This window comes from Camellia sinensis, chromosome 14 (assembly GCF_055761805.1).
Source record: "Camellia sinensis isolate YWXY chromosome 14, ASM5576180v1, whole genome shotgun sequence".
NCBI lineage: Eukaryota > Viridiplantae > Streptophyta > Magnoliopsida > Ericales > Theaceae > Camellia > Camellia sinensis.
The window spans coordinates 68,912,974-68,927,016 of NC_138974.1; the positions used below are offsets into that span (position 1 = coordinate 68,912,974).

A 14,043-nucleotide genomic window follows, 5' to 3' on the forward strand; every position below is an offset into this window, starting at 1 on the left:
GATTCGAATTCAATTCATTAAAATTTATTCAAGATTCGCTCGTTATATAAATAAGCCAAACTTAAATATAATTTTAAACTCATTAAATTATAAAATCGAGTTTGAACAATCTGCTCAATTCATTTTCGAGCTTACTTTTAACTAAATTCCTCTTTGAAAAATAATATACAAATCTACATTTTAGACTCGTTTTTTAGACCTGGTAATATGTTAAGAAGATGATTAATTGATAATTAAAAAATATTTAATTATTAATTAATTATCTTTTTAACACATCACCAAACTTAAAAAAATAAATTTAATTTTTAGATCTGAATAATAAGGTCTCGTTTAGCAAATAGTGATTTTAGTCAAAAAGTTAAAAAGTCACTAAAAAATCAAAAAATCAACAAACCTATACCAAAAAGTTAAAGATTCTATTTTCTCTCTACTTTTTACGTATCTTTTTATAAAAAATTAAAAAATTATTCTAAATGTACTAATTTTTTTAAAATTATATTTTAATTAAAAAAATTTAAAAATTATTAAAAAAGTCAATTTTCAAATGAGGCCTAACATTCATTTCTCTTTGCTTAATTGTGAAGAAAGAGGGCTTCCCACATCGGGAAGTTTGGGTGTGTGTGTGTGTTATGAGGGCCATGAGGGACCTCCCTAGTCTGCCTAGGTGAGGTTTTCTCGTAGATCCCACCTTATTTTTTCATGTAAAAAAGAATAGATAAATAATAATAATAATAATAATAATAATAATGTGAAGGGAGAGATTTGTTCAAAATGAGATAGGAAAAGCAGTAGGCTGACAGAAAAGACGGAAACAGGACAAATTATTTTCTTTTTTAAAGCGAAAGGAGCACTCTGTCTGAGAGAGATATGTAAAGATAAACAACAATGATTCATCTCTCTTTTTCTCTTACCCTTTTACCACTCTCTCTTTCATTGATTATTTTTTTTTTTTTTTTTTCTTGCTTCTCCAATCACCCTCGCCACGTGACAAAGGGGGTCAGGGGTGACCCCCAAAAGGGGTCCCAAGCATTATTCAAAGATAAACAAGTTAAATATAATTTTAAACTCATTAAATTATAAAATTGAGTTTGAGTAACTTGCTCGACTTGTTTTCGCGCTTACTTTAAATTTCTTTTTGAAAAAAAATATATAAATTTACATTTTAGATAATTTTTTTGGATCTAATAATATGTTAAAAAAATAATTAATTGATAATTAAAAAATACTTAATTATTAACTAATTATTTTTTTGACACGGTAAATCTAAAGAGTCATCTCTCTGTACTTAATTGTGAAGAGAGAGATTTGTACAAAATGAGGGGTAATTATTTAATCTTCTCATAATATAAACAACAATGATTCATCCTCCCTTTTCCCCCACCCCCTTTGACCCCCTCTCTCTCTCATTGGTTACATTTTCTTTTTCTTTTTCTTTTTTTTCCTGCTCCTCCAATCACTACCCACCACGTGGCAAAGGGGATGAGGGGGTGACCCCCAAAAGGGGATCCCAAGCATAATTCTAATATAAATACGTGTATTTTATAGTATTGTAATTGATGAAGAGGGTAAGTAGATGGGATATTGTATTGGATGAATGAAAAATATGAAAAAATATATTAAATGATAATTAATTAAGAGTCCGGATCCTCTGCCGTAGTCCCCTGCGGCGTTCCCTGTCATGGTTCAAAACGACGTCGTTTTGAAGGTTTTTTTTTCTTTTTTTTTCTTTTTTCGTTCCTCATTTTCGTTGAGAGCTAGAGACCTAACCCATACACCATGGCGACAGTGATGAGGCGAGGCCACGGAGACCGCAGCAAAGCAAAGCTAAGCGACGGCGGCAGCAAGGCCAAGCGACAGCGATGGAAGACGATCTGGACTCATATATCTTATCCTCTCCTCACCACACCACATAAACACACTCCTAAACCCTCTCATCTTCCCCTGTTTTTCCTCTTCATTTTCTTTGTCAAAAAGGTGTGGTTACAAAATTTGCAATTTCACATAAGATGGTGTCAAATTTTGCAAGGAGTATATGTGGTGGTGAGTTGAGCTTTCCTGATTTTGCTGTTTCAAATTTACCCATTTCAGATTGATTCATAGATGGTTGTTATCTTGGTGTTATATATATATATATATATATATTATATGTATATATATTATATGTATAGATTTGTTTCAGATTTTAACCCATTTCAGATTGATTCGTAGATGGCTGTTATTGATTCACAAATTAAAATCTTAATCTGTTGGGGATTGAGTTTCTGATCAAAAGAAGCAGTTACCTCAGATTTCTCTTCTTCTTTGCCATTTTCATGATCTGGGTTGTCAAGATTTGAGTCTGTAGATTGAGACCCATATGGGAATTCTGAAATGGGTGTTGATGAAACTTTTGATTCAGTCTGTTTTTTGATCATTTTTGAGGTTGAGTGTGTCTGGATTTGAATTCGATGTCGATGTCGATGTCGATGTCATTCCTACATAGGAAATGTGGTTGAAGTCTGTGAACATGAAGCTAAAACAGAGGAGTCCACCAGGGTTCTTTTTCAGTTCTGAAGCAACATATAAGAAACGAGAGTTAAAAAAAAAATAATAAAAAAAAAAAAAAATTTGGTCAAAAACGACGTCGTTTTTTACTACCACAGGGACCACGACAGGTAAGTATGGCAGAAGATCCGGACTCCTGATGGAAACCAGACAAATTATTTTCTTCCTTAAAGCAAAAGGAGCACATTTTGACATTGAGAGAGAGAGAGAGAGAGAGAGAAGTACGACTTTTCCTGGTGGTTGGTTTCTATGATGGCACCTTTTGAAATTGAACCCACCCACAAAAAAAAAAATGAAATTGAAATTGAAATTATTTTATTACTTAATTTTTAAGAAACAGGGTAAAAAAAGACTATTGAAATATTTTATCAAAAAATTTCACTTCTTATATGATATGGTAGGTCATTTTCTTCTTTGAGAAAAAAAAAAACATGATAAATCTTATACACCTAGGACATGTTTAGTTTGCTTTTGAGAGAGTTGTTTTAAAAAAAAAAATTGAAATTTTGTTTGATTTGTGATTTTTTTCAAAAAAAATTTCAAAATTATTTTCTTTCTTACACATCAATCAATCACTTTTTCTCTCTTCTCTCTCATTTTCAATCAATTTTTCTCTTACACACATCTAATCAATTACAATAAAATATCAAATCATCCCAAACTCCCAAACTTTAAAATTACTTTCAAAAAATACAACCAAACAAATTAAAAAAAATTTTAAACTCTCCCCAATTTTTTTTTTGAAAATCGCTCTCTCAAAAGCAAACCAAACACACCCCTAGTGTTTATTTTGTGAAAATAAGTAAAAAAATAAAATAAAATAAAATACATTTATCACAAACAATAATGCTACATAGTTATTTAAAGCAACATTACACGAATATGTATAATAATAAAAAATTAGAACATGAAAAAAAAAATTAAAAAATTAGAAAATAACTTTTAAAACAAAACCAGAGAATGCCCACTACACAGAAGCAACATTACACAAAAGGAGAAAGCAGTTAGACAAAGTAATTTCCTCAGTTATTGCCAACACATTTCGACAGTCTTAGATATGGCAACGACAACTACAAATCCAAAAATAAGCTTGAAACTCCTCATAGACACCAACTCCAACAAGGTTCTCTTCGCCGAGGCCGGAAAGGACTTTGTCGACCTCCTCTTTGGCCTCCTCCAGCTTCCTCTAGGTACCATCTTGGCAATTCTGACCAAACTCGACGACACGGCTGCTACATATGGGTCGTTGAGCAAAGTCTACCAGAGTGTCCAAAACCTAGACAATGACTATCTACAACCAAACCAGACCAAGGACGCCCTCTTGAGACCCAAGATTGGTGCTTCTAACACTGCCCAAACCCCTCTGTTGAGGCAATTTTTAGCAATGGCAGACCCACCAAACCAGACCAATGTCATTCATTCTTCATTATTTGGCAGTGCTCCATCATTTAGCATTTCTCCATCATTTAGCAGTGCTTCATCATTTGGATTTAGCAGTGCTCCATCATTTAGTAGTACTCCATCATTTAGCAGTGCTTCATCATTTGGATTTTGCAGTGCTCCATCATTTAGTAGTACTCCATCATTTCCATCATTTGGATTTAGCAGTGCTCCATCATTTAGCAGTTCTCCATCATTTAGCAGTGCTTCATCATTTGGATTTAGCAGTGCTCCATCATTTAGTAGTACTCCATTTAGCAGTACTCCATCATTTGGATTTAGCAGTGCTCCATCATTTAGCAGTGCTTCAGTTACTAGCAACGTGCATGTGAATATGGTGCAAGGGTATGTTAAAGGGGTGGTGACTTACATGGTGATGGATGATCTCATGGTCAAACCTATGTCCTCTAATATTGCTCTTCTCAAAAATCTTAAGGTCAAGGACATTACCTGCATCCACGAGAAGACAGTGACGGTTGACATGGACGAGGTATGGTTAACATCTACTTGTTTTAAGTTTCAGCAATGTCACGCGACAAAAATTATCTAGAATTTGAAACGTGTGAATCAGATTCATCATAGGTGTGTATCATATTATATTAAGTTTAAATTTACACCATATATTCAAATTTTGGATATTTTGCTGGGTACATTGAAATTTTTTTCTAGGTTCCAAATTTGATGAAGTTAATTTGTGATGAAAAATAATTAAAAGGGCAAACTTCACCTTACCCCCTATAGTTTGAGCCATGTGCGGATTATCCCTGATATTCGAATATCATCACATAACCCCATGTGGTTAATGGAGTGATGTGCACAGTTAGCTTTTCCATCTATTCTAACAGGCCATGCATGACACACGCCTGATATGCAAATGGCATGAAAATATGATTTTTCCTCCGAATTGAATGACTAAAATGCCACCATCTTCATCATCAATTTTCAAAACCTACCCTCATCTATCCCTCTCTCAATTTCACATCTTCTTCCTCCAACTCAAGGCCAAGAACAATGAATAAAAATTGTAGTATTTCTGAAAATCAAAACCCCCCAAAAATTCAAAACAAAAACCTAAATTAATTTAAACCACATAATTTATATCAAAAATTAATGTATATATATGTATATATATAATCTGTAGCTATATATATATATATATGTTGGGAATATGGTACAAGAATATAATCTGTAGCTATACATATATATAATCTGTAACTATATATATGTATATATAATTTTCTTTGATTTCTCTCCAAATTATAATCTGTAGCTATAATCCTTGTTGATGATGGTGCTCACCAAAAGCATCAACAAAGGAGAGGTATAGAAAAGTGATTGGAAGCTAATCTAAGCACAAACACACCAAAAAAAAAAAAAAAACAAACAAACAAACAAACAAACTTACTTCTTAGATTTGCAGGATCCCTCTAGCTTCCAAGACTCTCCGACTGCATTTGAACGTAGCGAGGTCCACCACCGGACATCACCTACTCAGACACCATTGATTCCGATCACGAAACTATCAGAGTCAGTATACACAACACAACACAACACAAATCGATCCATATCGAGAGAGAAAATAGCTCGGAAGCCATTGATTCTTATCACGAAGGTCTATACATATATGAGTCACTATGTATAAGAGAACATAAATGGATCCCCATATATATATATATATATAGAGAGAGAGAGAGAGAATGAACTTGATTTTGATTTTTGTGATTTTGTTCAATCGTACAACCTAGTTCTCTCCACTTTTCTCTTCTCAGATGCAAAACTGTTGGCAGTGAAAATGGTAAGTAAGGTTAGAAATATATATATATATATAAGGGCAAATTGGTCTTTTTATGTCTGCCATTAACGGTGTTAATTGCGCACATCACTCCATTAACCACAAGGGGATTATGTGGTGATATTCAAACGTCAGGGGGATAATCCGCAAATGACCCAAACTATAGGGGAGTAAAGTGAAGTTTGCCCTAATTAAAAAAATGTACTTCTTGTACATAAAACTTAACCAAAAAGATATGGTAGTAACATTTTTGTAATTATGGGTTTTTTGACTTTAAATGAAAAGACCACCAAACGATCACATAATTCTGTATGAAATTTTGTACAACAATTTTATTTTGTATAACATTACAAACATTTCTGATTGATTAAAAACTTTTGAATTCTATTGTTTTTTGGTTAGGGTTTGAAGCTGCTTATGAAGGCTTTCTCTAAGTCTACTACAGTCCTCACAGATGTGTTCCTCCCAATAAAGCCAACGTGAAGAAAGACTAGGAATCCAGTCAACTTCAAGAATACTTTAGTCCTTGATTTAGGTTGCTATTATAATTGAGAAAAAAAAAATTTGTAATTTTAGGGTCAGTCCATCTTAATGAGTATGGCAAGAGCCATTTTTAGATGTCAGTGCTTTGGGTGTGTATGATCTTTGTCGCTGGATTGTGAATGAATTGTGTATTTGATCTAAAAACTCTTTCTTCCTATTCTCCTTGCTCTTCTGATCTTTTTGGTTCTGTAAATTCAGTTTCTTCTTACTATATGACATTTCATTTTGGCCAGTGATATCATAATAAGCAAAATAACACCAGCAAAATTGAAGACAACATACTTAGATAATCAATCATCCAGTTTTTGCTAAGCAGAGAAACTATTTTAGATCAACAGCACTAAATTTGTCCTCTCATTCTAATCTAACAACTTGCAAACATCTATATACAAACACCATGAACAGGATTATATATTACCTTGGAACTGCCTCTCTGTTTGCAATGAAAATCCTCAGCTGAAACTGCAAGATCTCCAAACAATCGATCGTGTTGGAATTTAAACATGTTCCAACTGCACCTTTCCAAACATCATTTTGTCTCCAAATTATCAGGTTAATACTGTCGGGAATCGCTCCATATAAATCCGCATCACCATCGAGCAATGCACAGCCGTATAAAGTAACCCATCTTTTGCAGCAACAGAGAATCATGTGTATAGCTTTCCAAGCGAGATGCATTTATCATTCTTTTGCTGTCAGAAACTCCTTCACATTCCACAGAATTCCCTTGTCATATGGATTTGTAAACCTTGTTTCACTTTCACTTGAGGTTTGCCCTGGACAAAAAAAATAATTCAAAGATCAATTTGGGTATAGATGGTTAAACATACAGAGCCACCAGAACTATGAACTAAAAATACCGGGTTCAGACTGGACAGTCAGATGGAACTCTGGATACCTTTTCCAGTTTATCTGCATAAAAATAGTGTCTACAGTCACAAATACTGCAGATTTCTCTTATCCTATTCTTCACACATAATTAGACATTATTCTGACTCGGGCCATCCACGGTGCTGGCTGTACATTATCTAACTAGTCTAACCTACAGTTTTTTATGTCCTTTCAAGAGTCAAAAAATTCTACTTGAGGTCTTCTCAGCACCGTACTGAGGCCATCCATGTAGCCAAGAAAGATATTGAGGGTAACTATTTTCCACATCAAAGTAAAGGGTAAATATATTTTACAAAGGAGAGAAATCATTTGATATTAAAAAGGCTCAGAAAGGAGTTTCCGTAATAATCTTTGTTGACAAGCCAAATCTATACACCATAGCACTAAATTGGTAACATAAATACCCCTTGCTTCTTCCATATAGATTAAAATGTTTCTTTAAGGAGTTCAAGAAACCCCACCAAAAAAAAATGGTTTGGGAATTCAAAGATCAGAGGGCTCCAACTCTAATTTACAAGCATTCAAAAAATCATGAAATTAGAGAATTGAAAAACTTAAAGCTCAGAGTATGACTACATCAGTGTACAGAATAGATTTGAGAAATTACCCATTCATCAGTTTTGATGTTGAAACAAACACAATAAATATGCCACGACAGGAATACCCCCTATAAACATTCACCAGCATGTTCCTGTTAGATAACAATTCAATATTCAAATATGAAGAACTTGTATAGGAGAAGAAACAATGTACACCTGCCAGAGCACTTGGAGAAGAGAGAATAGCATTGTGCTAATTGCCAAATTTCTAGACGAACTAGTCTGCACAAATAAAATGTAAATATAACAAAAAGATAAGTCATAGAGTATGAAGAGTTTGATTTTGTCCTACAGAAATAATCCATTTGTTTTGGAATACTTGGAGAGAAAAGAAAAGAAAAGGGATTCTCTTCTCCCTAATCACTTGTTTGGATAGTTTGAGAGCAGCGAGAAATGGGGAGAAAAATGGAGAGAAACCATAATCCCTTAAAAACAAACTTTTCAAATTTACTTTTAAGTGGAGAGATTTGGAAAGTGGGAATAAGAGTTAGTGATTATCAATTTTGTCCTTGATTTTTATAACAAGTGGTTTTCACTTTACCCTTTATAACAAGTGACACTCTTCTTTTCTTTTTCTCTCCTAAATTATCCAAACAAGAAAGAAAGATACCGCTATCGTTTCTTTTCTCTCCTACTTAATCCTTTCTTTTCTTTTCTTATTGGACTGTTAGTACAAAAGGGCAAAATATCATGAAAATAGCAGATTTGAAAACGTACCAGATCCCCAATGTTATCCATGATCTGAAATTTGGTAGCAACTGAAATCCATGATAAGAATAAAATTAGCATAATTAATTTCACCAAAAAAATAAATTGTTGAAACTACTGCAGGTCAGTATCCAATATATTCAAGCTTACACTGAGATGAGCACGCTACATACGAAGCCTCAGTAAAAACAAACCCAACAAGGAGGATTATAAAGAGGACATGGTTTTTTTTACCTGCATTAAAAGAATATCAATGTCAGCATCCACAAAGGCAGCAAGACCCACTGTTTTACCAAATCCAAGACTAGTTTAATAAGAACAAAAAAGACAACAGTTTTTGTTGTCTGAAGTAGTTAAAAATGTAAAGAACTATAACCCACATGTTGTCATTACCTATACAGTTTCCAAAAGCAGGACAATGATGGTCGAACCCCTTTACATATGCATCGCAGTGCCTACAATATCTAACTCTCTGGAGTGGAATAGAATTCTGTGATAGCATAAATACTGAAGACTTCAGGATACATAGGGTTCGTTTGGTTTGTATTTCTGAAAAATTTTTAGAAAATTTTCTTTACAAATAAGTTTTTAAAAGTAATCAAACCAAACAAATTTTCCCAAAAAAATTTCTCAAAACTTGTAAACCAAACAAGTTTTCCAAACAAATCTCTCTCACACACACATCAAATCAATCACTTTTTCCAAAACTCTCTCTCAAAATAATTTTCCAAAACATCTTTTGAAAAAAACCAAACCAAACAACTTTTCGTACTTTTTATCTCTAAACCACACCTCTCAAACACAAACCAAACATACCCATAAGATTTCAATTATAAAGAACTAAATGAAGTGCTAAGATTTTGTGGCTAAACAAAAATTTAACATGGATAGAAAGCTGAGATATTTTCAATCAATAATGATTTGCTATGATAAAACGCAACAGAATTAAAGATAGTTCAACACATATTGCCACCTAAATGGGCTAAATATGAAATGGGTCGGATCCAAGTCTTGGGCAGGCCCAATCCATTAGACTCAAGACCTGAGAAGCAAGATAAGCAAGTGGGCCAATTAGATCAACCCAATTACATCGTCAACAATCCACCCAAGTCCTCAAGCACTTGGGCCAAGCCTGTGGTGGAAAGGTCAGTCCGGCCACGATGCTGGGCTGTGCCGAGCAGCAGAACCTGACCCCTAGATAGAACCGAAAAGAAGCCAAGCCCACACAAAGATATCATACTAGGCCGGCCCATCTTTATAAGTAATCCCATAGAGGGCCGAGCTGAGGCACAACAACGCCGAGCCAAAGGAACACACCAGAGAAACGTGGAAGTTGTGAGTATATGCATGTGCAAGTTGCCACCTCAGCTGGTCCCCTACGCCTAGAATCACGGAAACAGTTAATCAAAGGAATATGGTTTGTTATCAGCGTGACTACAATGAGTATATGCACCCCTTAACAACTACCAGATAGTCCCCTACCTGGGAAGAATGCTAAAGGAAATGAAACAGCACCAAAGCTCTATGAAACTGTCTTGGGCAACAAGCAAAGAGTTATATAAAAACTGCACTGACTTCACATTGAAGGTAACTGATCTATGCTAAACCCTACTCACTGAAACATAACTCTCTACACTTAGAGAGCATCTTCCTCCTCCGATTACTCATTCCCACACCGGAGAGGTTATCCGGCCAACCCCGGCCGGGCAGCTCTTACGGTGCTCCTTGTTGCAAGGCCTCAATTCTTGGACAGTCCAACCAAGTGTGGAGCTCCGATCCACAATCATCAAGTGCGGTGTTCAGTACGCACACCACCAGGTTACATTCAAGGCCTTCGGCTTTTCACTACGGAATCCAGATTCCAAAAAATGAAAAACCAGAAATCCAAGATCATTGTAAGTTATGAAATATAGACCCGATAGTTAAAGTTTCAGTTGACACTCATAGTTTCTTGCAATCACATCTGACTACCTAGTATGTATTAAATCAAGATAATATTTGAGAAGCAAAACATGAAACCTAACTAGCAAGGCTACCAAAGCCAATTTTGAAAACTAAAATTCAGGATAAATTAAATGTGACCGCAAAACTCAGTGGTATTTAACGTTGTAACCGATGGAATCACCGGCATCAGCTTACTTCTTCAGCAACGAACTCATAGGGAATGTCACGAGTTGAAGGCACCAGTTCCTGCACCAGTAGATAATTTCAATATCTGTGTTAATCATATCTAATTGGAAGGGCTTCTCAACATTTACAACCTCAGAATGGGCTTCAAATACTGAGACAGGACTCTCAACAAGCTGATTATGATGGGAAGATTCATTTGTAACATAACCAGGGTCTGTTGTCAGGATGCTGGCACCAAGAAACGCATAGTTAGGACAATGAATAAATGATTGAAATTTCATTCTTTCAAACCTTAAATCTAGATTTTGTATGAACAAATCAATTCAATAAATTTTTGAGTGTAGAAACAATAATCTGACCTGCATAGACCAATCACGAGCATAAAGAACTCTGCGTTGAGTATAACGTCTAGCAAAGGTGAAATCACTGAAAAAAAGTCAATTTTTATAAGGATGTCAGGATGCCATACAAGTCACAATTTGGAAAAGAAAGATACATATTGATGATGAACAATCAATAACCCATTCCTATCCAACTAAAATTTGAGCATTCTCACATAATTTATTATCTGGTTGGAAAAAACAAATTACTCACTCCTCTACAGAGAAATGAACAAACAAACAGAAAAATAGGGTACACGTGGCACTACCTTCTACAAATGTATGTCCCTATTTTTCCTCAAACACCCAACATAAATTTAATGGACTCTATTGTCAAATTCAATCACAATAACCCAACATAAATTTAATGGACTCTATGGTCAAATTCAATCACAATAACAGAAGGTACACGTGTGGCATCTACCCCCAAAAAATTCCTTGAAAACACCATGTATATGATGAATAAATAAACCATCTGGACTGTTGAAAATACCCACCATTAGAATCCCATTGTATGCAGAACCCAGATTTTAAAATTCGTAGAATAATCAAACAGTGAATCATATTGAGGAAACAAATTAGAGACTAGAGAGAGAGAGATTATTGAGAAGAAAGAGGGACCTTGTCGAACCAATCCAATATAAACGCCCCAAATGAATATAATATTGAAGAAAACGAAAGCCGGCGCTGATGCTCCCACTCCTACAAGCCTCTTGCAGCATCTCCCAACGCCTGTCACTCCCAACAGTGCTACAGCTGCAACAAAAGCAACCACTTCAACCACATATTCATATATATATATATATAGAGGAGAGAGAGAGAGAGAGGACCTGAGAGTGAGAGAAGAGAGAGGAGAGAGAAGGAAGGGAAGAAGGAAGGAAGCATGAAGAGGCACAGGTGCGTTAGGGATGAAGAGACAAATGATATCAAACAACGACCAATCGAATTGGACGAAGCTACTCTTCTCTGCCTCTGATCTCCTATTTCTTCCATTTTCATCGCCAAACAATTCAATTCCAATTCCAATTCTAATTTTTTTCGCACTCTCCAAACACACACAAAAACCCCTGAAATTTTTTGTTTTTTTATTTTCAAAATAGAAGGTTAATAAGGTTAATTTACAACTTACAACGAAAAAGACCCTCGCTGATCTATCCATGACCCAGACTTTTTACTCCAATAGGGCCCTTGGAATTGGGCTTGATTTCTCATCTATCTCAGGCCCAGATCGGTTCCTTATTCAGATGAAATTCTCTTTGTTAGAGCATCTTTAATCTTTCATCTTTTTTTCTTTTTATTATCAAAGTATTTAAAAATCATCTCCAGTCATTTCATCAAATTAAGAGAGTCATTTTTTTATCAAATTAAAAACTGTTGATGAAAATTTAAAAAGAAAAAACATTGGAGATAATTTTTTTTTTTTTTATCAAATTTGATAAAAAATTTAATAAGAAGATTGAATTAGTTCATTTTTTTTTTTTAACAAGGAAATGCCATGAGGCTACACAGAAGAGTCAAAACTCAACAACTCTGAAAGAGCAGTAGGAAGATTCCTAACCCAATCCAAGGAAGAACACCCTTAAATAAAGATGAGCTTTCGCTAGCCAGTGAGCAACACCATCGGTGTTTCTAGGGATCCAAGTGAAAGATAAGTTACTTCATATCAAATTAAGTTTTTTAGTCAAATTTAAAATTAAATTAGATAAAAAAAAAATTAGCCATTGATTGGAAATGGTCTTAATAATTATCCTATATGTAGTTAAAAAATTTACATAATTTGAAAAATAAAGAACAAATCTCAAAATATTAGTAGATGTGCGTACAATAACGTGATGTGAAAAACAGTTAAATTCGAACAAATTTTTTTTTTTAAAAATCATAAAGTAATAAGACCTCCCAAAAAAAATTCACTAAGGGACGAGTCAAAATTCTTTTCAATCTTTTAAAGTTTTTACTATTTTATATTTGTTGTTTAATGCAACACACTTTATAATCTATCATTTATAAAAATAAAAGTAAAAATCAAATTCTTCTAATAATCATATTATTTTATTATATTTATCTTAATTTTGTATATATATATATATAATTATCAAATTATATTTAACCAAATAAATATAATTATTGAATCATATTTTATCTTCATTATTTTGTTGTATTATTTGGTTTAAAAGTTATGAACAATCTATTTAACGAAATAATATGACTACAAATCATATATTTATTTTTAAATAAATTATAAGCTGACAATGACTTACAAATAAACAATTGAATTATTAAAGTACAATTAAAAGTTAAATATATTTTAATGGACTATGAAGCCCCTTGGTGGTCTTGAACCTTTAGCTTAACTGGCATGATTGGTCTTTGGCTCAATGATACATTGCACTTTGTTGGATGTCATTGTCATTTTTGTTGTGTTTTGTTTTGTTTTTTCATTGTCATTTTTGTTCTTTCATGACAGTTTTCTCAAAGGTGTAATCGATTTGTTTGCCTTTTATGGAAGAGAGTTCAACTGGATCCAACTATGCTGGTGTCTCCACTCAAGACTGGTTGCACCATGTCGGCTTCACAAGTTGGATGAAAATTTAATTTATCCCTTATTTAATGATATTTTTTTGGTGAAAATGTGATTTGGTATGGATTTGATAAAAGGATTGGATCTCATTTTCACCATTTAATAAATTATTGAAGATATTCTTAGCCTAGCACTTATGGTACCAATTAAAAAAACTTTTTTTATTTTTTATTTTTTAAATTGTATTTATTTATTTATTTATTTATTCTTACTTTTCTAGTCCAATTTAAAAGGATTTAAAAAGTAAACAAATTTCTAAAAATTAAAAACAATTTTTTTTACTTTTTAAAAAAAATTAAGGTGTTCTAATCTAATAGAATTTAAAATTGAAATGTTTAAAATAAATAAATAAATAAAGTTCACAAGAAAGATTTAACAAATAATCTGCCAATTTTTTTAATTTATTTTTTTTTTTTTTGGGTCAAATCTCCTCTTACT

General features: G+C 33.5%; 2 protein-coding genes across 13 annotated transcripts; one reads left to right on the forward strand and one right to left on the reverse strand.

Annotated features, from left to right (window-relative positions):
• Positions 1 to 3,548: 3,548 nt before the first annotated feature.
• LOC114290818 (uncharacterized) lies at positions 3,549 to 12,668 on the reverse strand. 12 transcript variants are annotated; one of them, XM_082904486.1, is made up of 14 exons: positions 11,858 to 12,668; positions 11,632 to 11,783; positions 11,007 to 11,073; positions 10,779 to 10,875; positions 10,657 to 10,707; positions 8,911 to 9,007; positions 8,668 to 8,751; positions 8,527 to 8,567; positions 7,966 to 8,031; positions 7,818 to 7,877; positions 7,180 to 7,231; positions 6,738 to 7,095; positions 5,390 to 5,471; positions 3,549 to 4,434 (listed from the first exon to the last, which is right to left on the reverse strand). In XM_082904486.1, exons 1-12 carry the CDS (start codon positions 12,184 to 12,186, stop codon positions 7,001 to 7,003), a joined length of 1,191 nt encoding a protein of 396 aa, XP_082760612.1. In that variant the 5' UTR covers positions 12,187 to 12,668; the 3' UTR covers positions 3,549 to 4,434; positions 5,390 to 5,471; positions 6,738 to 7,000. The 12 variants fall into 12 exon arrangements, with proteins under 12 accessions (XP_082760612.1, XP_082760615.1, XP_082760614.1 ...); XM_082904489.1 differs by having other exon boundaries at positions 11,649 to 11,783; positions 11,858 to 12,580; XM_082904488.1 differs by lacking the exon at positions 7,180 to 7,231.
• LOC114290819 (uncharacterized) lies at positions 3,602 to 6,463 on the forward strand. The gene is made up of 2 exons (XM_028234800.2): positions 3,602 to 4,474; positions 6,179 to 6,463. The coding sequence occupies exons 1-2, from the start codon at positions 3,602 to 3,604 to the stop codon at positions 6,257 to 6,259; spliced, it is 954 nt and encodes a 317-aa protein (XP_028090601.2). The 3' UTR covers positions 6,260 to 6,463.
• Positions 12,669 to 14,043: the final 1,375 nt, after the last annotated feature.